The sequence below is a fragment of the Mauremys reevesii genome, linkage group 5, assembly GCF_016161935.1.
Source record: "Mauremys reevesii isolate NIE-2019 linkage group 5, ASM1616193v1, whole genome shotgun sequence".
In the NCBI taxonomy this organism is placed as follows: Eukaryota; Metazoa; Chordata; order Testudines; family Geoemydidae; genus Mauremys; species Mauremys reevesii.
Genome location: NC_052627.1, coordinates 135,993,831 through 136,019,254, shown reverse-complemented (window position 1 = coordinate 136,019,254; position 25,424 = coordinate 135,993,831). Strand labels below are relative to the sequence as shown.

General features: G+C 48.5%; 1 protein-coding gene across 11 annotated transcripts in view; it reads left to right on the top strand.

Moving 5' to 3' along the window:
* Positions 1 to 25,424, top strand: part of DYSF (dysferlin) — a 282,294-nt gene that overhangs the window by 235,325 nt on the left and 21,545 nt on the right. For all 11 annotated transcript variants that reach the window (XM_039540940.1, XM_039540938.1, XM_039540935.1 and 8 more), the window contains 7 exons: positions 258 to 428; positions 1,652 to 1,794; positions 4,825 to 4,964; positions 7,437 to 7,525; positions 7,931 to 8,026; positions 9,931 to 10,072; positions 24,352 to 24,451. In XM_039540940.1, coding sequence (XP_039396874.1) covers positions 258 to 428; positions 1,652 to 1,794; positions 4,825 to 4,964; positions 7,437 to 7,525; positions 7,931 to 8,026; positions 9,931 to 10,072; positions 24,352 to 24,451 — 881 coding nt within the window. The remainder of the gene's footprint in view (positions 1 to 257; positions 429 to 1,651; positions 1,795 to 4,824; positions 4,965 to 7,436; positions 7,526 to 7,930; positions 8,027 to 9,930; positions 10,073 to 24,351; positions 24,452 to 25,424) is intronic.

Sequence of the window (25,424 nt, the reverse complement as noted above, 5' to 3'; positions counted from 1 at the left end):
CCAGGTGCCAGAGCCAGGGTCAGAGGTGAGGAATCGGAGCTGAGGGTCAGGAGCGGGTTAGCTGTATTAAGGCTGGGAACAAGCAGGCACAGGAGCTATCACGGCCCTGGGTGAGCGCTTTGAGCAGCCACTGAGCTGCTGCTGCTGCTGGGCTTAAGAGCTGGTTTGCTGCCTCTCCCACCAGTCAGGAGGTTGGAGCCAATCAGGCAGCTGACTCCAGGCCAGGACCTGATCTCTTGCTCTTCCTGTTTCCACAGGATGTTTGAGCTGACCTGCACTCTGCCTTTGGAGAAGGACCTGAAGGTTACTCTCTATGACTATGACCTCTTGTCGAAGGATGAGAAGATTGGCGAGACCGTCATAGACCTGGAGAACCGGTTCCTGTCCAAATTCGGGGCCCGATGCGGCCTGCCCCAGACCTACTGCATGTAGGTACTTCCGATAGCCCAGGTGGCACTGAGCTGCCCTGTCAGGGAGATGTGGCTGGGTCAAGGAGGGAAGATACCCAGCACCATCCTGGGCACCTGCATCTGATGTGGTATCAGCACACCGAGACACCAGGGAGTGGCGTTGCCAAGGGAGCTCTGCATGATGTGTCAGAATGTCACCGTCACGCCATGTGATGCCTCCTGGGCCCTGCATGGCTGGTCCCAGAACCCCCAGGGCTTCCCATGAGCATGTGGGAGTCACCCTGCCAAAACCAGGATCCTGTAGATATTGGGATGGGGGCAGTGCTTTAGGGGAGGTTTCAGGGGAGGCTTGATAACACACTCAGGGGGTGGCATCCACGGAGGGGAGCAATATCCTAGTTACCTGGGAGGGGGTCCTGGTATGGGAAAGGTGGAGACCCCCTGGGCGAGGTGGCCTAATAGGATAGGGAATAAAGGACTGGGCTGAATTTTGGCTGGACGCTCAAGCCAAACTGCCGCTGTTTGTGTAGCTGTGCTGCTGGAAGGCCTTCCCCAGCGCCGGCTGCACCAAAGCAGGGGGCATCGGGGGCCCGGTACAGTTCCCGGATTCTCTGCCCTGCCTGCCAGCAGTGGTACAGGGGACAGCAGCTGAGGGAGAGTCGGCCCCTGGAGAGAGGAGCTGGTTCCATAGGTTCTCTCTGGGTGTCTCAAAGGGAGGGGCCCTCAGGCCAGGCCCACAGCAGCTTTTCCCAGCTGCACCAATGTGGGAAAAAGTGAACGAAGTCCCAGCCTCGTGCGGTAGGCGTGCGAGACGGGCAAGGCTTTCAGGTCACTTCCTCCTAGCGCACAATCGGTCCCTAGAGCTTGAAATATCTCAGCTAAAGGGGCTCCCCCCATCTCCCCTGGGAGACGGCCACATTCAGCCTGAGGTTTCCTCTGCCTATTCTGGGGGAGATTCACCCACAGGCAGGGAGCCAGCTCAAGAAATGCGCAGCGTACGGCCATTTTCTCATTGTGCCTCGGTCTGTCCCCAAAACAGCCCCTCTCCCACTGTGGTTCTTCCACCCTCAGCTCCTTGTTGACTCTTAGAGTTCAGTTTGGGTTTCTTTAAAAAATATCCCGGCCTCATTCCCCCGGCTGTAGTTCTGCTGCAACCCCGGCAGTTGCCCGTGGAGCAGTCGCGGCCCTTGGAGGTGGGGTGTATTTTACAACACTTTGTTTTTACTAACGTCTCACTTCAGTTCTGGACCCAACCAGTGGCGAGACCAGCTCCGACCTTCCCAACTGCTCCATCTCTTCTCCCTGCAACGCAACTGCAAAGCTCCCGTCTACAAGCCAGACCGGGTCGTATTCAGGGAGCAGGAGTACGTCCTCTCTGAGTTCGGTAAAGGAGTCTCCTCACAGCCATAAACCTTTTCCCTGCCCCCCGATTATTGCACTGGAGACTGGCAGCTTGTGAAACAGGGTAGCGAAACTGGCGGGTGAAGATGAGCAGTCGAGCTGATTTACAGTGAGAGCTTCAGATCAGGTTGCTTTGAGCAGGGGGCGGGACTAGATGACCTCCTGAGGTCCCTTCCAACCCTGCTATTCTGTGATTCCATGAAAACCCACATGGCCAGCATTATAGAATCTGTATTGCTCCTAGCAGCTCCTAGAACTGCAGCCCAGACCGAAGCCCTGTTGTGCTAGGGATTGTACATACACATGGGGCCAGTCCCTGCCCCAAAGAGCTCACAGCCTAAATAGATTAGACAGCCTGAGAGTGGGAGAGAGGAAGAATTGTCCTGTTCCTTTCATAGAGGTGGAACAGAGAGATGAAGTGACTTTCCCAAGGTGCTGTGGGGACTCTGTGGTATACTCAAGAATTGAACCCAGAACTCCAGTTCAATGCCTTAACCACAAGGCCACTCTTCCATCAGCTTAATACCTTCTGTAACTGGAGCAAACCCTGGCAGAACCCATATGGACACCACTCTCGTTGGGAGGAATTAGAGCCTGGGCCTTCAGCTGCACAAATGCAGGCCTCTAGCACTGAGCAGAAGGAAATCTGCCGCAGCGTGCAGGTAGCCGTCTGCTGGACTTGCTGGGTTTGACCTCTAGAAGGCAACAAATATCGCATACACCAGGCCAGCTTAACACACCCTTACCTTTATCCTAATACAGCTTGCAAGGCGATAGCATTGTAGCTACAAACGTATGTGAGCTAGAGCCAGGTGGAAATCTCTGATTTTGAGGACAATCTGCTGTGGTATACACATGAACGGTATTTCTGTGCATGGTTGAAATCTGCCAGGATTTACCATTTTGCCAGGAGGGTGGAATTCCACCTCTTTGGACTCAAAATGGTGCATTTCTGTCCAGGCGAAATCGCACCACGCAAATATTTAGGGGCGCTGAAAGGTGTCAGTTTCCTCATGAGCTCTGACAAGCACAAAGGGTTGTGTGATCACCCAGCTGCACTTTGCTTGCAGAGGGGCTGATATTTACAAGTGGCACAGCGACCTTGGGTATGGAGCAGAGACACAAACCACTCTCAAATGTTTTAGGGCTTTGCCACACAGACCCCTCTTGGAAGGAGCCAAGAAGCAGCCGCTTCTTCACAGCCTCCTGTTCTGCGTCAGGTTTTCGCCAAGTGCTGGAGAGGTGTTAAGTTGAGTGGGGCTCGTCTCTCCCCACCCCAGCCTGCCTTTCACCTTGCTTTCTTTTAATGGCAATCACTTCAAAAACAGAACAAAGCTTGGGGGTTTGACCTCAGCGAGATCTGGAAACCAGCTGTGTGCACAGAACAGTGTCAGATGTGAACCTGGCGGGGCATAAAGTGAAGCCATTAAATACGAGAGCATGGGTTTTACAAGCATTGTGCCCAGACCATTATTTCATAACCCCCACATTGTTGGTTTCAGAGAGAGGTTTTTATTTCTGAGCCTCACACACATGCACACCCAAGCCAGGTTTCCACGGCTTGGGGAAAAATCCCATGTGTATGAAGTTTAACCACTTCAAGGCACTGCCAAGAAAGAAGCTGGGATCTATCACCTGAAAGCAGCAGAGCTGTAATAATATTGACATAGCGCATTTCATTTCAAAGGCCCTAAGGGTGCTTTGAACCGACTCTCAGCTCTGCTGAAATGCAGCCACCTCTGGAGTGGAGGACTCCCAACAAATCAATGCATAGATATGTGGAAAGAGCAAGTTTTGGCTCAGGACAATTGGAGATACACTCCCTCCTCTTCCATAAAATGGTGTGAGAACTTTAATGTCTGCGCAGAGCAGACCAGGACCTTAGTTGTTGTTAGATCTTGTCCAATAAGAGCAGACAATGAACCTTTTCCCAAGGATAAGGTACGGAGAAGGGAGCTATGACTGAAACGTGATTCGGAAGGTAGGAAGCTTCTGGCATTCATTGTCCGTGTGCGTGCACATGTGTGCGGATTGGCCAGATTGTCAGCAGAGGTCAGCACAATGGAGGAACATTCTGTGCTGGCTTCTTGTGAAAATCTGATCAGCAATATTACAGGGGGAGCTGCTGGGCTCTGAATGCTGCTGAAAATCCAGCTGCGAATGGGTGTTTTTATGTAATCACTAAGGGCCTGATTCACCTCTCCAGTGCTTAGGATGTTAACCTGGGCCTTGGGAGACCTGGTTTGATTCCTTGATCTGCCACAGACTCCCTGTGTGGCATTGGGCCAGTCACTTAGCCTCTCTGTGCCTCAGTTTCCCAATCTGTACAATGGGGACAGGAGCCCTGCCCTCCCTCACGGGTGTGTGTGAGGATAAATACAGTAAAGCTTGGGAAATGCCATGAGATCTACTGATGAAAAGTGCTATGAAAGAGCTGAGGTTAGTGGAGTTGCTCCTTATTCATAGCGATGCCAGGAGAGAAGACCCTCGCCCAGGTACAAGCCGTGATTTCATTGGTTTCAGCGGTGCTCCTCCGCGGCCCTAGGCACGTTATAAAGATGGGTTAAACTGACCCGTTTTGAACAATGTCAATCAAACCTTAACAAAAACATATCCAGACCTCTGAGCAAACTCCCCCAAATGGTCCCATTCACCTTCCCATCTCCAGCCACTCTACCCTAAACCAGCACCGGCAATGCGGCTTTTCGTCAGATGTGGGCCTTGGTGGGACAAAGAGGGCTGCGGCTTTCAGAGCTGACCATCCCTCACCAAACATGCCCCCATCGGTCCCCTTCTCCAGCCCGCTCCTTCCTGCTCCAAGCAGCAGGCTGCTAGCTCATGTGCCCCCCCCAGATTGTCACAGCGCCCATGGGATGGGCTTCTGGACTCACACTGACCCAGGGTAGACCCAGGGATAAGCCGCAGTGTGAGATCAGAATCAGGCCCCAGGCTGGTGATGGATCCATGGAGCATGTTCAGTAACCTCGCTCGCTGTCTGATCTCTCTGTGGCAGAGGATGGCAAGCCCCCCAACCCACACCTGGGAGCGCCGGAGGAGCGGCTCGCCCTGTACGCGCTGAGGAAGCAGGGCCTGGTGCCTGAGCATGTGGAGACGAGGCCTCTCTACAGCCCACTGCAGCCTGAAATTGAGCAGGTAGGAGCCACAGGGTATGTCAGTGACCAAGCCTGAAACAGAGCTTCTCTACGGGTCCCACAGCAGCCTGCTCAGAAGGTGCCCCTGGCACAGGGTCTGCCATGCATCACTGGTTCATACTGGGCTGCCAAGGATCAGGCATCTGATGACCCTGACAGTGCCTTTCTGTGCCATGAGCAGCTGCATCTTGTGCATGCAGCCACCAGGGGGTGCTAGGCTTCCCCTGTGTATCAAACAAGGACCAATCAGGGCCTGATCCCGCAAAGCCTCCCTCCTGCAGCGTAGTCCTATTGGATGGATGCCCTTGCTGTCAGTGAGGGATTGCAGGAGCTGGCCCTTGGTGTGAGCGGGTGATGCCCGAATAGATCCCTTGACCAAACTCTTCCGACTGGCGCTCGTTTATAACCCACAAAGTAACGATGGGCACATCCATACCATAGAACAGTGATGCCTAGAACACCCTGGGAGCAGCATATTGGCTGCCCTGTGCGGATGGGAAAACAGAGGCGGGGATGGGTTTAAAGACTTTCTCGTGGCCACAGAGGCGCTGTCAGGTTTAGGACGCAGCATTTCCTGGCCACGCTGTCTCTCCAGCCCCTTCATTCCCTCTGGTGAAGCACGCTGACTACAATAGCACCTGAATCTTATTTACTGATGTGCAATAGGGGGCTCTGCTGTGTTACAGCAGCATGTAGAGAGGCCAGCCGAGATCAGGTGCTGTACAAACACATACTGATAGACACTGTCTACCCCAACAAGCTCACAATCTAAATAGAGAAGGATCACAGGACAAAGAGAGGTGCAGGGAGGGACTTGACTGAGGTCACGCAGCAGGTTAGTAGATGAACCAGGATTAGAACCCAGAGCTCAGTCCTCTAGGCTGCACAACATTGTTGTAGACACAACAGCAGAAGACTTGGTCCTTGGCCTGGAGAATTTATAATCAGACTAAACACCGTTCTGTTAACTCCTTTCTAAACATTGTATTGCCCGTGTGGGCGCTTCGTGCTTTTGGCTAGAACTGTGATGAGCAGAGTTGTTTTTTCTGGTCTCTCCTGGTGAGCAGAACCAGAAATCTTGGGAAGAAGCCTGAGCTAAGACAGTCGGATAAGTCTTGAAGGATCCTCCAAATCTTGGGCAGTTTGCCCATTGCCTCATCCCCACAGAATTAATGTGGACCAAATACTGAGAAGTGCTGGCTCCATGGAAGTGAAGCAGGTTACAGGTACTCAGCACCTCTCAGGATTTGTACTGAGGATCAATAGAAGGATTCACTCTGGCTCTTCTCATCAGTTATGAAGAAACTGGGCCCTGGGAGTCCACAGGGCAGCTCCACTGGAGTTCCCCAAATGAAGGCCCTGGCCCGCTGTTTTAAAGCTAGGAGATAGAATGTGTGCACCTGTTTCCAGTAAGTTATACGCTGGTCTTTTAAAGGCCTGGTCTACACTAGAAGCGTCTCCTGCTGACATAGTGCCGGTATGGACAGCGCTTAGGTCTCTGTAACGTGCGTTGTTTAGGGGGTGTCTTTTTCACACCCCGAGCGATGTAAGTTAGATCTGGTTAAGTGGTAGTGGAGACCTGCCCGAAGTTTGCTTCTGTTTCCTGTTGCAAGAAGATTTTTCTTGCCAAAAAAAAAAAGCCATTTGTGATGGGCTGATTTTCAAAGTCAGTAAGTTTTATGCCCTTGACACTGCACAGAAAGCACATCTTTATCACCACCCGTTGGTATTTAACAGTTAAAGTGACAACCTTAAAAAAAGAAAAGAAAAACAAGCCTCTAAGCAGATCTCAGTAGGATCTCTGCAGCATGGGAATATACAGCAACCGGAAAATGGAGTCAGATGTCCCTAGATTCTTCCTTGCACCCATTCCCAACAACTACACCCTTTGATACCAGCAGAGCATCTGGCCTAATGTAGGTAGATTCAGTCATAGAGTTTAAGGCCAGAACACACCATTAGATCAACTACTTTGACCTCCTCTGTATCCCAGGCTCATATATTTCACCCAGATACCCATGTATTGAACGCAGTAACTTGGGTTTGGCTAACAAGTATCTTCCAGAAAGAGATCCAGTCTTGATTTGAAGACATTGAGTGATGGAGGGAGAATCCATCACTTCCCTTGGTAGTTTGTTCCAATGGTTAACCACCCTTACTTAAAATGGGGGCCTTCTTTCCAATCAGAATTCAATGGCTGGAAGCTAAGCTAGACGGTTCTTGCTCGGCCTCTCTCCATTAAATTAAAAAGCCGTTTCGTACCCCATATGTGCTCCCCAGGAGGGTACTTTGCTTCAGCTCCCAGATCTGTTTGCTGAAATAACAAGTGGGCTCCCTGCCATTGTCGAAAATAAATCTCCTCCTGCCTTTGAGCTCTTCCATTGTTTCGAGTCAATATTTCCATGAACACATCGAACAAGGAGAGTGACGTTAACCCAGTTCCTAGACCTCACAGCTGTTTGTTTCATTACAGGGAAAGCTACAGATGTGGGTAGACTTGTTTCCAAAGTCTCTGGGTCTGCCTGGACCTCCATTCAACATCACGCCGCGCAGAGCAAAGAGGTGACTTGATTCTTATTTCTTGCTGATGCATGAATTCTCTGTCTGGGATGCTGATGGAACAGACCATGTGATCTGGTCACTTACACAAAGAAATAGTGGCTCCTTGCACCTTCTGCCCAGGGAATAGTTACACACACGTCAGAGTTGATATGAGTGCTTGGAGCATTCTCCGGCCCTAATTACACACAGCCATATGCTTCTAAAGCATCCTTAGCCCAAACTCTCCTGGGTGACTTTACACCCATGGACATTTCTCACATGAGTGAAAGTTACAGGATCAGACCTTTTGCATCCGAACTATTCTGCAAACAAGCTGCCTTTAAATATAGCCTTGGCTTCCTTCCATTTTAGACCATGGTTTTTATTCCATTCTGATGTCTCGGTGTGTGTGTGGGGATATTTCAGGTTCTTCTTGCGCTGCATTATCTGGAACACCAAAGACGTGATCCTAGATGACCTCAGCATCACTGGAGAGAAGATGAGCGACATCTACGTGAAAGGGTAGGCAATCCTGCTACCTCAGGCTATGTTAGCGATGTGTCAATGTGTTACAGATCAGCAAGGAAACAGTTAACTATTGCAACATTCATATCATCTTCATTGGGCATCTGAGTTAACCTCTCACTGAGATAAATGGGGCAAGTTCACACCTCTGCGAGCTGTTGTTCCAGGCTCTTTGCAAACGCCAGTGCATTAGCTATAGTCAGTTCACATGTTTGCGGTTTTCTTTACAACCATAACAGCTGAGATTCTGAAGGACAAGATAGCAACTTGAGAGAGGTGCTGGTATGTTGTATTGCTGGATACCAGCCCAACTGCAGCCTCATCCATGGCATGGATTATGCATGTATTGTATACAGAGTTAGTCTTGTTTACATAGCTGCCTTTTTGAAATTCCTTTTCTTGGACAAAAATGTGGCAGCCGGCAGTAACTCCTTTGGCACGTTTTCCCTTCTCTGTCTGACTCCATTTATGTTTTATCTTGTGTAAAATAGTGCGATCGCAGCCAAGGGAGTTACTTATTTTGTACGTTCTTAGTTTTATGAACAGGAAGAGGGAGGATTTTGAAACAGACTGTAAATCCCTTTTTTACAATCCCAATTTTCCTCCTGTAAATCCAGAATGCACACTGCTTACCTGGTATTCGCATCAAGTTCATTGTTGTCAATTCCAGCCAAGAGGTTCCATATGCTTCGTAGCTCGGGATTAGCAGAGTGGGGCAGGGTGGCATTGGGGAAGTGGGAATATCTAATGTTTGGTCAACACCTCCACCCCCTCGGCCTGGTTTTTTATCATTCCCAACAAACATACAGATCACCCATAGCTGTAAATGAGCTAAATGCTTTGCCCAACCATCATTTGCTTTGTCCCCCCAAGATGGGGTAATCAACATTCCTGCGTGACACTGGTTCCTGTGAGGCCAATTGCACATGAGACACAAGTGACTTGGCACTATGCCCTGTTGTACAAAGGCACCTCTGTCCCAAGCCGGACTAGTGACTATGTATGGCTCCTAGTTGGCCTCCTAACTAGAGCTCAGAGGCTACGGTGATGGGCTGGGTCCTTATAAGTAGGCAGATGAGATAGATCACAATCAGGGCCCTAATGCCTCAAATAAATAACAGGGCCTTTTGTTTGCAAGAAGCTAAGCTGCTAATTATTTTCTGTATTAGAGAAGCACCTAAAGCCCCAATAGAGACCAGGGCCCCATCGTGCCAGGCATGATGGTCCTGTGTTATCACTAGTACAGATATGTCTACAAATACATTACAAAGAGGACGGTGATCAATTGTTCTCCATGTCCGCTGAAGGTAGGACAAGCAGTCATGGGCTTAATCTGCAGCAAGTGAGATTTAGGTTGGATATTAGGAAAAAAGCTTTTTAACTCTAAAGTTAGTTCAGCTCTGGAACAGGCGTCCAAGGGAGGTTGTGGAATCCCCATCACTGGAGGTTCTGAAGAACAGATTAGACAAACAGCTGTCGGAGATGATCGAAGCTTACTTGGTTCTGCCTCAGCACAGGGGGCTGGACTTGATGACCGCCTGAGGTCCCTTCCAGCCCTTCATGTCTGTGATTCTATGACAAAGATTTTTTTTTACTTCTAATTTTGTATTAAATTTTGTACTAAATAAATGTATAATTTTGTATTAAAATTTCCTACAGAAAGTTCTGTTGAAATTACTGACCCAAACTGTCAAAGCTAAAGTTAGGCTCCCTTATGTAGGTCGGTCATTTAGGACTTTGTAGGTAAAAAACAACATCAGTTGGAAACCAATAGGCAACCAATGGGCAATATGCCAATCATCATTCCTTCAGTCATCTTTATATGTGCACCCATCAGTTTTGAGTGAGTTGCTCAAAGATCCTGTTTTCATTTCATTACTCAGTGCCTTTGTATTTTGCAGCTGGATGATTGGCCACGAGGAGAACAAACAGAAGACCGACGTGCATTACCGGTCTATGGGAGGCGAAGGGAATTTCAACTGGAGATTCGTCTTCCCCTTTGACTACCTTCCTGCTGAGCAAGTCTGTCACATTGCTAAAAAGGTGAGCCCCTTACATCCGCCGAGTTATAGTCCCTGGGGACTGACTGTACTTCTCGTTAGAGACAAGGTGGATGAGGCAATATCTTTTATTGGACCAACATTTGTTGCTGAAAGAGAAAAGCTCAAAAGTGTGGTCCAGTAAAAGATATGACCTCACACACCTTGTCTCTCTCGTATCCTGGAACCAACACGGCGGCGACAATACCGCAAACAACGTGTGCTTGTTCTACCCAGCAAACAACACACTGAAGTTACACAATGATATGCCTGCCATTGATCTGTTTTTACATGGGAAAGATGGGGGTGAAGGGAGGTTTTATAAATCCAGGAAACATTCATCTTCCTGTGAAAATTACTTAAAGGCATCGTTAAGAGTGACGCTTCTTCCCATCACGACAGAGTCAAATAGGAGGGTACTCAGAGAAGAGCAACTGTGACGGCCATTATCTTTGCCAACGCTGGGATTGAACAAGGGACCTCTACGAGCAGGAGTCTCTGCAGCTTGAACCGAAGTGCAAGCGTCTCAAGTTGCGAGCTGTAACAGACTCTCAGCTTCTGTGGATCAGGCACACGTTGACTAGGGTGACCAGGTGTCCGGTTTTCGATTGGAACACCCAGCCAAAAAGGGATCCTACCAGCTCCAGTCAGCACTGCTGACCGGGCCGTTGACTGTCCAGTTGGTGGTGCCATGCAGTGGGGCTAAGGCAGGCTCCCTGCTAGCCTCCACACCACGTGGCTCCTGGGATGCAGCCGGCATGTCCCCCCTCCGGCTCCTATGCGTAGGGGCAGCCAGGGGGCTTTGCATACTGCCCCAAGCGCCTCCCCCGCAGCTCCCATTGGCTGGGAACCTTTGGGGCAAGGCTGTTCGGTTTTGTGTGAGTAGAAAGTTGACCAGTAATTAGAGGGTAATTAACATGGAAAAACTTACCAAGGGCCGTGGTGGAGCCTCCATCACTGGCATTTTTAAAATCAAGATGGGATGGTTTTCTAGGAGTCCTGCTCTGGTTCAAACAGTAACTAATTCAGGGAAGTCCTATGGCCTGTGCTGTGCACGAGGTCAGGTGATCACAATGGTCCCTTCTGGCCTTCGAATCGATGAATCAGTGGGTTACACAACAGCAGTGGTTAAGGGGTTAGAGCAGGGGGTTCTCAAACTTCATTACACCGTGACCCCCTTCTGACAACAAAAATTACTACATGACCCCAGGAGGGGGGACAGAAGCCTGAGCCTGCTCGAGCCCCACTGCCCTGGGTGGAGGGGCAAAGCCCAAGCCCCACTGCTCCAGGCAGGGGGTCCAAAGCGGAAACCCAAGGGCTTCAGCCCCAGGCAGGGGGCCTGTAACCTGAGCCCCACCCCCCAGGGCTGGAGCCCTGGGGCTTTTGCTTCAGCCCTGGGTGGTGGGGCTCAGGCTTCAGCTTCGGTCCCGGGCGGTGGGGCTCGGGCTTTGGTCCTGGGCCCCAGCAAGTCTGAGCCAGCCCTGGTGACCCCATTAAAATGGGGTCCCGACCCACTTTGGAGTCCCAACCCCCAGTTTGAGAACCACTGGGTTAGATGGACTCTGGAGAAAGGGTTCTGGACATAGGAGGCAGCAAAGTGCTAGTAAAAGACAGCCACAAGGGGGATCTAACAGACCTTCAGAGGGCACTGGACTGACCTCATGTGTGTCCAGCTGTAGCAGTGAACCCAGAGATGAGGAAATTGTCATCACGGATCCCGAATTGGGGCCAAATATCCAAGGACAGTCCTCAGCACTGTGCTGCTGATCAAGCTACAAATAGTCAATTATCTTCAGAACCTGGCTAGGCAGAAACAAAGGGAGGGGAGAACCTACAGAGATTGGAAGGGGAGAGGTGTCAGGGAAGCCTAGGCGCAGTCAGGGGGATGTGGATGGGTAGAGCTAGACATGCTGGGATTAAATTAAGGAAAATGTAGGCAGAATATCCAGGAATACTTTCAGGGGTGGGTGTGAGATCTTACCTACTTTGCCCCAAATCCCCCACCCCAGTTCTCCCCAGAATGTTTTTTTTAAAGGGGGTCCCATCTCTCTCATCAGGATTTGGCTTGCTTTGGGGTATCATCATGTAACCCGCACACCTCCTGGGCGTGAGGTTCTGTCCCATGGAGTGGTGCCGAGAACACTTAGTGAGAGATTAATGACTCTGCTCTACAGCCTTAGCTAAGGGCCATATGGCTTTTAGCTCATGCTGTAGAGGCTCATGCACTAAGCTCCAGAGGTCTCAGGTTCGATCCCCCCTGCCGATGACAGGGATCTGTAGGCATTATAAGTGGGGGCTCATCCAGGATTTCCACTGGGAAGTCTCTGATGCTCGGGACGTGCTTCCTCAGCTAGGGGAAGTATGTAACCCCACGCACCTCCTGGGGGTGGTGTCTGTCCCGTCTAGTGGTGCTGAGACCACGTAGAGAGAGATATTAATGAGTCTGCTCTACAGCCATATGGCTTTTAGCTCATGTGGTGGAGGCTCGTGCATTTAGCTCACAAGGTCCCAGGTTCGATCCCACCTGCCGACAACTGGGGTCTGTCGGTGTTACAGTTACAAACTCCAGTACCGAATTAATCCCCCCACAGGAGTTCTTGTCTCCATCACGCTGCCCTGCCAATAAGAACTTGGTCTCCTTGTGCATTCAGCCATTGGTCTCTCTGCCTAAGAAATCTTATTGGGGTGTGGTCATTTGTCTGGATGTGAGCTAGATTAGGAGCCGCTCTCCCAATTCCTTTCACAGCAAGAGAACATTCTGGAGTTAGATGGATTGGAGCCACTGCTCTGGTGTGAAAGGCTCCTTATTTCCATTACCAATCTCCTGAGCTAGCCACCCCTCCCTCCCCCCGTGAAGGTGCCCAGTTTCAATGCGAATCGCTGGATAGTTAAGCTGATCGACAGAATCATAGCTCTACCCATTTCACGCTTCATGTTAAACAAATCAAAAGTACAGTGTGTAGCACATTCAATTATCCCCTTTGAAAAAGCAAAGCCCCCCCGCTAAACCCTTTAAGAAAATACATCCCACTGTGCTGATATTGATTCTCCTCCGACCGCATGTCTGCCAACACTGCATCAGAAAATAAACAGCTTGTAAAATAGCTCTGTAAAGGCAAAAATAACGAATGAAAAGCCATGCTTTGTGTTTGCAGGACACATTCCACTCCTGCAATTTTTGATCTCACCATGTGCTGTTTGAACTTTGGGTTCATTACGGCTGCTGTAAAAAGCCCATGCACTGATCTTTAAATACAGCCATAGAAAGCGGAATTTAAATCAAAACGGTCGGACAGAAAATTCCAAGCAGCTAAAAGCCACCTGCACCCAGGCCTCCTGGAGGTGGCGTTAAGATGAGAGCACTCAGAGAAGAGTGCCGGCATTGGCTTTTCACTCCTTTGTTTGTCCCGGGGCTACACGCTCTGTTAGAACCCTGAGCTCCCCATTGAGAGATGGACCTCGGAATGCAAAATTCAGATCCGGATTGCAAATATTCTCCTTAAAATTCAGGGAAATTCAAATGAAGAGATTTGCTTAAGGCTTGTCTCTGCTTGTAATAGCGTAATGAATCATCAAAGGTAGAGATGCATAAAGATCCATTGAATCCTCTTCCTCGTTCCTCTGCCAATGCAAAATCGGTTCCTACAGACTTTCCTCCAGGGCTTTGGCTAGTTTTGTTTTAAACAATGAGCTTTCTGCTACTTCCCTTGGGAGAGCACTCCGCAGACTAATGGATCTCACCCACAGAAAATGTCCTAATACTCACCTTGAATGTTCCTCCTCTACTTCCCCTTCATATTGGGTGATTCTTCTATAGCAGTGGGCTCCGAAGACCTAGACGAGGGCTGGGTGCTATATAAACATATAGGGAGACTCCACCGCTACTTCAGTCTTATTTAAGACAAGACACAGGAAGTGGGTATAACAATGAGAGTGGGTAGTTGGTGTGGGAGCGGGTGGATAACAGTGCTAAGAATCAGTGGTTACGTAGGATAGCCGGGGGCATGCCTTGATGGTTCTGAGACATTTAACTGTAGGATGTGTGTGTAAATTAATACGCCCCCAGCTTATCAAAGTGCATCAGCACATGTTTAAGTCCCCATTGAAGTCCTCTGCTTGAATGCTTTGCTGAATCAAGGCACAGATATAGCAGCAAACGACCAGTTTTCTACATAGCCGTTATCAGTCGGCAGTTTCCTGTAGGCATCACGGTAGCAGTGGGTCTTAAGATGGATCTGAAGTGAAGCGGGGAGCGGCACTGTGGACTAGTGGAAGAAGTGGGCAAGAAGGAGACTTGCATCCAAAGGCTTGTTTTTTTCCCATGACTCCTAGCTACACCCGTGTTCAGCTGAGAATGAATTCCTCTCCCTCCCCCGTGTGTAAACCCTCCCAGCCCTCACCCTACCTCCCTTCCTGGTAAGTTGGTTCCGCCAAGTAATTCCTGTCAATTCACTGCAATTTGTTGATGTCTTCCTGGTAGTGACTGCCCAGGAGTGTTGTGGGCCAGAACCTCTTTTGGGGTAACTTGGCCATTGCATTCCATGGAGCTAAGCAGATGTATGCCAGTCAGGGGGAAGAGCCAGAGACTCTGCGAAGTCCACTAGGGACTTTGCTGTTGCTATTGATTCTATGTGGAAGGTGCTCTGCTACTGGGACAGCACTATAAAATCCTAAGACAAGTCAGTAGACAGACAGATCTGGCTCAGTATGCTCATCACACATGCCCCGGGAGTTTATCCTTTGAGTTATGCGGACAGTTACCCGTTTCTTTCCTCCTTACGAAAAATAACCAAAACTACAATGACTGCAGCTACCGCACCATAGCTTTCTCATGGTATACGGTGCTTTTCACCTTGAAAGATACCAAAGCTCCTTGAAGAACTTAGGTTCTGATCATGCAAGGTGCTGAGCACCCTCTGTCGGATGCCGGGGAATCTCAGCTAACACTGGATTCATACACTGAGGGCCTGCAGGGTCAGTGGCACATTCTTTAAAGCCCTTTCTTTTGAAAATGTTTGCATGAGGTCATGTAAATCATAGAATCATAGAATATCAGAATATCAGGGTTGGAAGGGACCTCAGGAGGTATCTAGTCCAACCCCCTACTAAAATCTGGACCAACCCTGACTAAATCATCCCAGCCAGGGCCTTAAAAACCACTAAGGAAGGAGATTCCACCACCTCCCTAGGGAACCCATTCCAGTGCTTCACCATCCTCCTAGTGAAATAGTGTTTCCTAATATCCAACCTGGACCTCCCCTTCTGCAACTTGAGACCTTTACTCCTTGTTCTGTCATCTGGTACCACTGAGAACAGTCCAGATCCATTCTCTTTGGAACCCCCTTTCAGGTAGTTGAAAGCAGCTATCAAATCCCCCCTCACTCTTCTCTTCTGCAGACTAAACAAGCCCAGTTCCCTCAGCCTCTCCTCATAAGTCATGTGCTCCAGCCCCCTGATCATTTTCATTGCCCTCTGCTGAACACTCTCCAATTTGTCCACATCCTTTTTGTAGTGGGGCCCCCAAAACTGGACACGACCGTTCAGATGTGGCCTCACCAGTGCCGAATGAAAGGGAATAATCACTTCCCTCGATCTGGTGGCAGTGCTCCTATTAATGACAGGTTTCAGAGTAGCAGCTGTGTTAGTCTGTATCCGCAAAAAGAACAGGAGTACTTGTGGCACCTTAAAGACTAACAAATTTTTTGTAGCATGAGCTTTCGTGAGCTACAGCTCACTTCTTCGGATGCATAGAATGGAACACACAGACAGGAGATATTTATACATACAGAGAACATGAAAAGGTGGAAGTATGCATAACAACAGGAAAAGTCTAATAAATTGAGATGAGCTCTTATCAGCAGGAGGAAAAAAAACTTTTTGAAGTGATAATTAAGATGGCCAATAGAAGGTGTGAGGAGAACTTAACATAGGGAAATAGATTCAATTAGTGTAATGACCCAACCATTCCCAGTCTTTGTTTATGCCAGAGTTAATTGTATCTAATTTGCATATTAATTCGAGTTCAGCAGTTTCTCTTTGGAGTCTGTTTTTGAAGTTTTTTTGTTGCAAAATTGCCACCTTCAAGTCTGTCACTGAGTGGATAGAGAGGTTGAAGTGTTCTCCCACTGGTTTTTGAATGTTATGATTCCTGATGTCAGATTTGTGTCCATTTATTCTTTTGCGTAGAGACTGTCCGGTTTGGCCAATGTACATGGCAGAGGGGCATTGCTGGCACATGATGGCATATATCACGTTGGTAGATGTGCAGGTGTATGAGCCCCTGATGGCGTGTCTGATGTGATTAGGTCCTATGATGGTGTCACTTGAATGGATATGTGGACAGAGCTGGCATCGGGCTTTGTTGCAAGGATAGGTTCCTGGGTTAGTGTTTATGTTGTATGGTGTGCGGTTGCTGGTGAGTAGTTGCTTCAGATTGGGAGGCTGTCTGTAAGCGAGGAAGTGAAAAAACAGATTGACAGAGCCAGAAGAGTACCCAGAAGTCACCTACTACAGGACAGGCCTAAAAAAGAAAATAACAGAACGTCACTAGCCATCACCTACAGCCCCCAACTACAACCTCTCCAGCGCATCATCAAAGATCTACAACCTATCCTGAAAGATGATCCCTCACTCTCACAGATTTTGGGAGACAGGCCAGTCCTCGCTTACAGACAACCTCCCAACCTGAAGCAACTACTCACCAGCAACCGCACACCATACGCTTAGTCCCCAGCCTGTAGTGGTGCCTGGGATTCTTCTGTCCTAAGTGCAGGACTCTGCACTTGTCCTTGTTGAGCCTCATCAGATTTCTTTTGGCCCAATCCTCCAACTTGTCTAGGTCACTCTGGACCCTGTTCCTACCCTCCAGCGTATCTACCTCTCCCCCCAGTTTAGTGTCATCTTCAAACTTGCTGAGGGTGCAATCCATCCCATCATCCAGATCATTAATAAAGATATTGAACAAAACTGGCCCCAGGACCGAACCCTGGGGTACTCTGCTTGATACCGGCTTCCAGCTAGACATCGAGCCACTGATCACTATCCGTTGAGCCTGACAATCTAGCCAGCTTTCTATCCACCTTTTCTTTCTTCTCATGATTAGAGATGGTTGGAAAATACAAGTTTATTCCTGTGACATAGTGTGCACAAAACATTTTTGTTTGAAATTTTTAGTGGAAAATTGTGATTTTTTTCAATTGAAAAAAATTCAAACTGAATTTTACATTTTGTTCAAATTTTCATTTCATTTTGGTTATCAAAAATTGGGATAAAACCAGTAATTGATTTTCAGTATGGAGATTTTTTTCCTCCCTTTCCTGCTTTTTGCCCTCCTTTTCCAGTAGAAAAAAATAAGGGGAATGTAAAATACAGGAGACAAAGATGACATGAGGGAACCTGAAAACTGAATATATTTTGGTTTTTGAAAAATGAAATTAAAATTTCAAGCTGAAACAAAAAAATTCAGTTTGTTTCCATTGGAAAAATCAAAATTTTCATCAAATCTAACATTTCCATGTTGATGAAAAATATTTCAGTTGAAAAATTTCAACCAGCTCTATTTCTGATTATTGACTTTATTAATAATAAAAGAAACTAACGTATACAGAAATGGATAACACAGCAAGAAGCTGGATGGCAAAAATGTATGAGGAATATGATATGCTAGACATTACTGGAAGATAGTGGAATGACAACAGAGATTCAAACACGCTGGTACCTGGCTATCAATTGTATAGAAAGGACAGACTGCAGAGACTGAGGAATTAGCACTATGCCAAATACATTCCATAGACTGCAATGAGGCACAATTCTGGAGTAGAGAGCACCATGCTGTAGGGTCTGGAGAAGGGGTGGGCAAATTTTTGGCCTGATGGCAACATCTGGGTGGGGAAATTGTATGCAGGGCCATGAATGTAGGGCCGGGGCAGGAGGTTGGGGTGTGGGAGGGAGTTTGGGGTGCAGGAGGGGTGTGGGGTGTGACAGGGGGCTCAGGGCAGGGGGTTGGGGTGCAGGAGGTGTGGAATGTGGCAGGGGGCTCAGGGCAGGGAGCTGGGGTGCAGGAGGGGTGTGGGATGTGGCAGGGGGCTCAGGGCAGGGGGTTGGGGTGCAGGAGGGGTGTGGCAGGGGGTAAGGGAGCTCATGGCAGAGGGTTGGGGTGTGGGGTGCAGAAGGGATTCAAGGAGCGGGCTCCGGCCCGGTGCTGCTTACCTCAAGCGGCTCCAGGGTGTCAGCAGCGTGCAGCGAGGCTAAGGCCAGCTCCCTGCCTGCCCTGGCCCCGCGCTGTTCACGGAAGTGGCCAGCATGTCCAGCAGTGGCTCCTGGGGGTGGGGTGAGGTAGGCGGCTGCGCTGTGAGCTGTCCTCGCCTGCGGGTACCACCCTCAAAGCTCCCATTGGCCGCGGTTCCCTGTTTCTGGCCAATGGAGCCCTCTGCCTCCCCCCTCCCCTAGGAGCCACAGGGATGTGGTGCCGGCCACTTCCGGGAGCGGCGTGGGGCCAGGGCAGGGAGGGAGCCTGCCTTAGCCCCACTGCGCCACAGGGCTGGCAATCCCGCCGGCTGGATTGAAAGCCCTGACGGGCTGGATCCGGCCTGTGGGCCGTAGTTTGCCCTCCCCTGGTCTGGAGAATAAAAATCCCAAGTCTATTATTATTACTAATAATAGTTATTAATAATATATTTAACATTTAGAGAGTGATGATGACTACAGACTCCCATTAGCTCTTGGCTCCATTGTGCTAGGCACTGCACAATCATATAATAATAACAGTATATTACGCATAGGATTAAGGTGCCAGCCTCCTGATCAGGGAAAGGACTTTGAGGGTAGAATTTTAATGGAGACTGTTACTACCAATCCCAAGAATTAAAAATGATGTCAGTTCCCCCTCAAAATAATGAGGTTGGCTTAAAAATCAAGATAATTTAAAAATAAGAAATGTTGGGTTCTTTTCATCTGCCTTCTAGTTTTTGAGCCTGAAGAGGTCACGTTTCCAAGCTTTCGTTTGTTACTAGGAAGGCTAGAAACTGAATTTTTGTGAAAAGTGAAAACTGAGATTCTCTTGCAGTCACCTGACTCCAAGAGCTGGGGCTTGAAGAAAAACTCCAAGGATAGTGAAACGCTGGATAAAATTGTGAGAGTTGGCAACAGTAGTCAGAGTTCAAAGAGGCAACATAGTCAAATGAAACAATAATAATGGATGATTTCAGCTGCCTACTTATTAGAAATCGATGAAATGTCCCAGTGGGACAAGGTTCAGAGAAGCCATTTTGTGACACCTTGAAGGGTTGCTCCCTGGAACAGTCAATTCTTGTTGTCATAAGAGGAGGGGCTCAGCTGCCCCAAGAAAAAGCGCAAAGCCAACCACCAATGAGATGCTCCAGGCATCTTGCCCAGCCACAGGGTCCCCCTGTGGAGCAGCCATGAGGAACGAATGCAGGCTGTGGGACCAAAGAAGAAGCTCTTTCCTCCAGGCACAGGCTGAAACAAGCCAGACTTTCTTCAAAGCTACAGATTGGAAACCAGCAGGCCAGGGTCACATGGCCTCAGAGAAAATGCTCTTGACTTTGTATTCGGTAGAACATAAATAGCCCAGAAGAACTGCAGCCCTGTCAACACTTTGCTAGCGAGAGGAATCATTTCTTATGCCTCCCTCCTGTATTAGTCACAATCATAAAACATTTACACATCACCCCCTCTCCAAACCACTGCAAAACAAAACCGGCGGTAATTCACCCGCTTTTCCCTCCCGGGCTTGCAAAATTGTTGCAAAGGGTAATTTTATAGTGCACCTTTGCAGCAAGGTTTAATCATCGAGGCAAATTTCTCGCTGCTTCAAAATAGCCCATAAATGTAGCTATGCATCAAATTCCTCCCCTTTCTCCTCCACCTGATCCTTTTTCACAGCCTAGTTTCCAGATTTGTTCCACAGTGTCCCCTGGTTCACATGGCTCCTAGGAGGAGCATTCTCCTGCTGGCCAAACCACACTGACGGTATTTTTCCACAAGAAAGGCCAAGCTGTACCGATTGTGCAAACTCTGTGTGCTGTATCTGAATCCGCCAAGCGCCTCATCCTGCGTGAGTCATCCTTAGTCAGGCAGCGAGCCTCATGGAAGGCAGGGTTGATCATGTGAGTAAAAGCTGCAGTGTTGGACGGTGAATGTGCTTATCGCCGACCAAAAGTTGAGGGCCAGATTCCGATACCCTGGCTGAGCAGTAACTGAGTACATGAGCAATCCCATTGTGCCAGATTCTGCTGCCCAGACTCAACAGCACCTTATTCCATGGGTTGTTATTGGCATTAGAGTAGCAATGAGAGGCTGAGATCAGGGCCCCAATACAGTCCCTGCCCAGAGGAGCTACAGTCTAAATCGACAAAGGGTCTGTGGGGGGATGCAGAGATAGAGAGGGGACCTTGCCTAGGTCACACACAGCTCAGGAGCAGAGGCCAGGTCTACCAACACCCAAGTCAGCACCCTGCTGCTTTCCGTACAGTTGAATTTGATGGGTCTATGCGTGGAATAATGACCTGCTCAGGCCAGGTCTACACTGGCGAGCTTACAGCGGTACCGAAGCAGCTGCACCGCTGTAAGATGGCTCACGTAGCCGCACTGTGCCGACGGGAGGGACCTCTCCCGCCCACATAATAAAACCAGCTCAGCGAGCAGTGGTAGCTGTGTTGGCAGGAGATGCTCTCCCACCACCATAGTTCTGTCCACACCGGCGCTTCCGCCAGTGTCACTTATGTCGCTCAGGAATATGGGTTTTTTCACACCCCTGAGTGACGTAAGTTACACTGACAGAAGTGGGTAGTGTAGACAAATCCTACGTATGAGTAAGGCCATTAGAATCAGGCCCACTGAAATCAAAATGGGAGCGCCCCTGGAGCATGAGCTAGCGTGGCGGGACTTGGCTCACAGCGTTCGGTTTGTTGTGAATTCTTCGTGTCACCCCATGAATTGCGAATAGATTCTATATGTCGTCCCTGTTCCCAACATCATTTTTTTCGGTGGCAAAAAATATGGAATCTGCTGGTGAAAGTCAATTAAATGCCACTTGCTTTTCACTGTGGCAGATACTGTGAGATTGAACATACAGCGATATCTTCGGCTTCTACGATATGTTCACCCTTAGAGCCTGGGGACCAGTTATCCTCTAAGTCTCTGCCCCTCTTGGCAGGAGCTCCGCCTCCTTCCTTCTCGTGAGCAAAAGGAGGCCACTCCCACCTCCGGCATTTAAAGGGGTAGGGCAGCATTTTGAAACTCAGGTCCTTTAAAGTTAGGCCCTTCCCGTAACTGGGAGTTACAGGTGCTCAGATCTTCCCAAAATGAGGTTGCATAGTGTAGGTACCTAAAACAGGGATTTGGGTGGCTCACTTTAAGACACCCACATTTTAACCATATCTCTTTTGTAAGTTGGGTCTCCATATATTCATAACACTTCCCAGAGGACCTTCTCCTGTGGATTCCCCTTTGGGTAGCTAAGAGTCCCTCTGCAGGCTAGGACATAATCAAAACGTAGGAAAGGAAAGACTCGGGCACGGGTCCTTTTTAGCAGTTTTAATTTAGAATAAGTTATTAGCTGGGGAAATGACTCCCCTCCCCCGCCCCCTTGAAAAAACACACATTTCACCAGTTTCTCGGAGGACAAAGTGAAAAAAAATGGAAGTTTCCATTTATTATTTTATAATTTTTCTGAATTCTAAAATATTTAAGATGCATAAATAAAACACCCCATTTCAAAACCGTCAGTGTGTTTTTACAAAGTGAGCAGAGGGTTGGAGATAAATTGAAATACAACCTTCCAGGGGGATCTCTTAAATGAAGCCAGTATCAATGATGTTTAAATGCTCCCCTCCCCCCGCCATCGCCCCTGGTCAATTATTTATGTTTTTATGGAGTCTAACACATTCTTTTTACTTATATTGCTTGATATAATGAATGCGAGGTTTGTAGCTCCAGTGATGAATTTATGGCGGGGCAAATGTGTCATGAATAATTCCCATGTTTCCTGGTTTTAATTAAATCAAGTTCCATTTATGATAGTGCCATGTTGAGACGGGATGGCGTGAATTCTTGCCAGCGGGTTGCACCCTGGCTCTTAATGAGAACATTCAACAAAGATAGTGGTACTGACCCTGCGTCCCCTATGTGAGCAATACTCCATGGATTAGATCCAGGAATTATGAAGCCTTCACTGTGCATGTGTCTCCATCTCGCTCTACCGAGGCACCTCACTCCTAACCTGCAGGCACTTTCTAATTGCCTCGTACCGGGCCCTTTTTGAGAGGACACTGACAATTGTACCAAATTAAGTGGCAGTTTTTTTGACGTGGGCCAATATCCATGATCAACTAGGATGATGCCACCACAAGCTCCGTCTCACTTGCAGCCTACATGGGGCGTGAACCCAAGTTTCCAGAGGGAAGATTTGCAAACAGCAAAGCTGGCTGATGGTGAATGGAGGGAGAGCACCATATCTAACGGAAAGTGCAGGGAACGTTTAGATAGTCACAGTGCAATATCTTACATCAGCATATGGCCAGAGCACCAGGACTAACATCCCAGCTCTTGCAAAAGATGCCATGGGCTCTTTAATGACTAGGTGTTCAAGGCCTACGACTCTTCTGGTGGGACCATTGCTGAAATATTAGTGGAACTGTCACAGGGTCACTCACCACACTGGCGCCTCCTGCTGGGCGTTTTGGGAACTAGCTCAGTCCCAGCGGGTGCACCCTTGGGTGGTGGTGGCTCTCCCGTCCTCGTCTCCGTCTGCAGAGCCATTATGGCTCCTTCCTCTCGGCGTCTGCTTCGTGGCACAGCCCATCGGCCAAGTCACCATCCAGTTTCTCCCCCTGCCGGGGGACTCCTCCAACATGAGTCCAGTCACTCCTCGCAGCAGCTTGGCAGTCCACAGCCTGGCTGCTGCTTCAGCGGCTGGGGGAGAGGGGGACAGGCCCGCCCACTACTCTGGGCCACGGGACCCTGCAACCAGAAGCTTCCTGCTGCCTCTTCCTTCCAGTTCACTGTCTCTATTCCCTGGGCCACTTCCCCTCAGCCTCAGTTCCTTCTGCTCCTGCCTCTGGCTCCAGCTCCTTTACCCTCTCCCAGGGCCTCCAGCCTGTAAGTCTTGGCAGCCCATCAGGAGCTCTCCCTAGCTTCCCCCGGTCCCTGCTAGCACCTCTAGCTTCCCCCGGTCCCTGCTAGCACCTGCCCTTCCCCTGGTGCTGGTCTCTCTGTAGCCCGCTAGGAAGCCAGTCTTATCCCGAGGGCTCCCTACAGCAGACTCCCTCGCTTTGGTCTGCAGCTTCCTTTTATTTGGGCCTGCTGGACCCTGATTGGCTGTTTCCCCTGCAGCCATTCCTTTGGCTGCCTGCCGCTCAGCCTCCATAGGCTGGTTTTAACTCTCTTAGGGCCAGTGCAGGGCAGGAGCCCTGTTACAGGGACCAAGACTCATCTGGTGGGACCATTCCTGGAATACCGTATCCAGTTCTATGGTTCACACTTCAAAAGATGATGAAAAATTGGAAGGGTTAAAAAAAACTCACAAGAATGATTTGAGATCTGAAAATCATGCCGTCCAGTGAGAGGCTGAAGAAACTTAATCTATTTAGTTTATGAAAGAGAAGGTTAAAAGGTAACTTGATCAAAGGCTGTACAGCTATGTATGTGGAAGAGATTTCTGACAGCAGATGGCTCTTTAATCTAGCAGAATGAGATCCAATGGCTGGAAGTGGAAGGGAAACAAATTCAGACTAGAAATAAGGCATACATTTAAACATGGATGGTAATTTGGGATGTGGTGGGGTTCTCCATCATGTGCAGCCATTCAGTCAAGACTCAGTATCTTTCTGTAAGATCTCCCATAGCCCAAACAGAAATTGTGGTCTTGATGCAGGAATTGCAGGGTGAGGGTCTCTGGCCTCTGTTATGCAGGAGGTCGGACTGAATGATTATGATTGTTTCTTGTGGCCTTAAAATGTATGAATCCAAAAGAGAGATCCTTCAGCGGCATGGTACCTGTTACCACCCTTCGAGGTCATTGGCATTGGGTGGTCTAGGCAGCAGGAGACACCTACACCACCACTGAATGTCTCCCATCCATTCATTGACTAAGGCCAGTGCTTATAACACGTGAGAACTAATGAGATTACAGTCTGTGGTAGAGTGGCTGCATGCACCGAGGGAGTTAAGGACACACACAATGTATGAAATGACGATTGCCACTGTATTCCTGTTTCTGCTCAACATCTTTTCTGGTTTGTTTCCTTTCCCCTGTGACCGCAGGAGCACTTCTGGAGCTTGGACAAGACGGACAATAAGGTCCCACCCCAGCTTATCCTCCAGATCTGGGACAATGACAAATTCTCTTTTGATGACTACTTGGGTAAGTTGGGATGTGTCCCTAGTTCAAAGAACTGATTTCTCAGGTTGCTGTCGATTCTGAAAAATATATTTAAAAAAATTTGAGTCGATCTGAAAAGTAATTTTTAGAACATTTTTGGCAAATAGAAAAGTAAAAAAAATCCTTTTGAGTAGAACAAAATATTTTGTTTGACTTGACACTAAACATTCCATGTTGATTTAGTGTTTTTTTTTTTAACTTTAAAAAAACCGAATGAAATTTCTATACAGGTCATTTTGAAGTGAAAAATTGAAACATTTTTTCCCGAAGTTTTTATGTTTTCGATATGAACCACTCGGTGAAACCATCAGACATTTGCAAAATGTTTTGGTGTCTCAGAATCTGTGTTTTTTTGCTGATTAAAAAAAAATCAGGCAATGAATGTCACACCCCTCTAATGCCCAGTACTGAAACAGAGAGAGAGAGAGCAAGATGTGGACATAGAGATCAAATCACTATAGAATTCTCTGGATTACAGGAAGATCTAGTGTGTCAGTGACAGTATAGTACATATCCCTGTATCACAGCAGGACTGATGCTAGGCAATCCCTGAATGCTAGATCTCCGGTCTCCGCCTTCAGTGCACCAGGTCCTCCGCTGGTATAAATTATGAGTAGTTCCAATGATTTCTGTAGAGCTGCTCTGATTTACATGAGTTGCGGTTCTATCCCAGTACCTCCATTAGTGCCGATTTCACAAACCTTGGTACCTGCCCCATCATCTTCAATATTCTTAAGAGTCTAAACATTTTCTCCTAGGATTCCACCTTGATGCAGCTTTCCATAAGCCCAGAGCGTCTTGTTCTGTCTTCAATAATGAGTGAGAATTGGCTTCAAACCTCTTTCTAACACCCTTTTTATATCCTCTATTTGTAGTCACTTTTCGTGTTTCCCCTCCGCCTTTTCTCCTCCAGAACAAACATGCCCAGCCTTTCAGCCCATGCCAAGGTAGATAA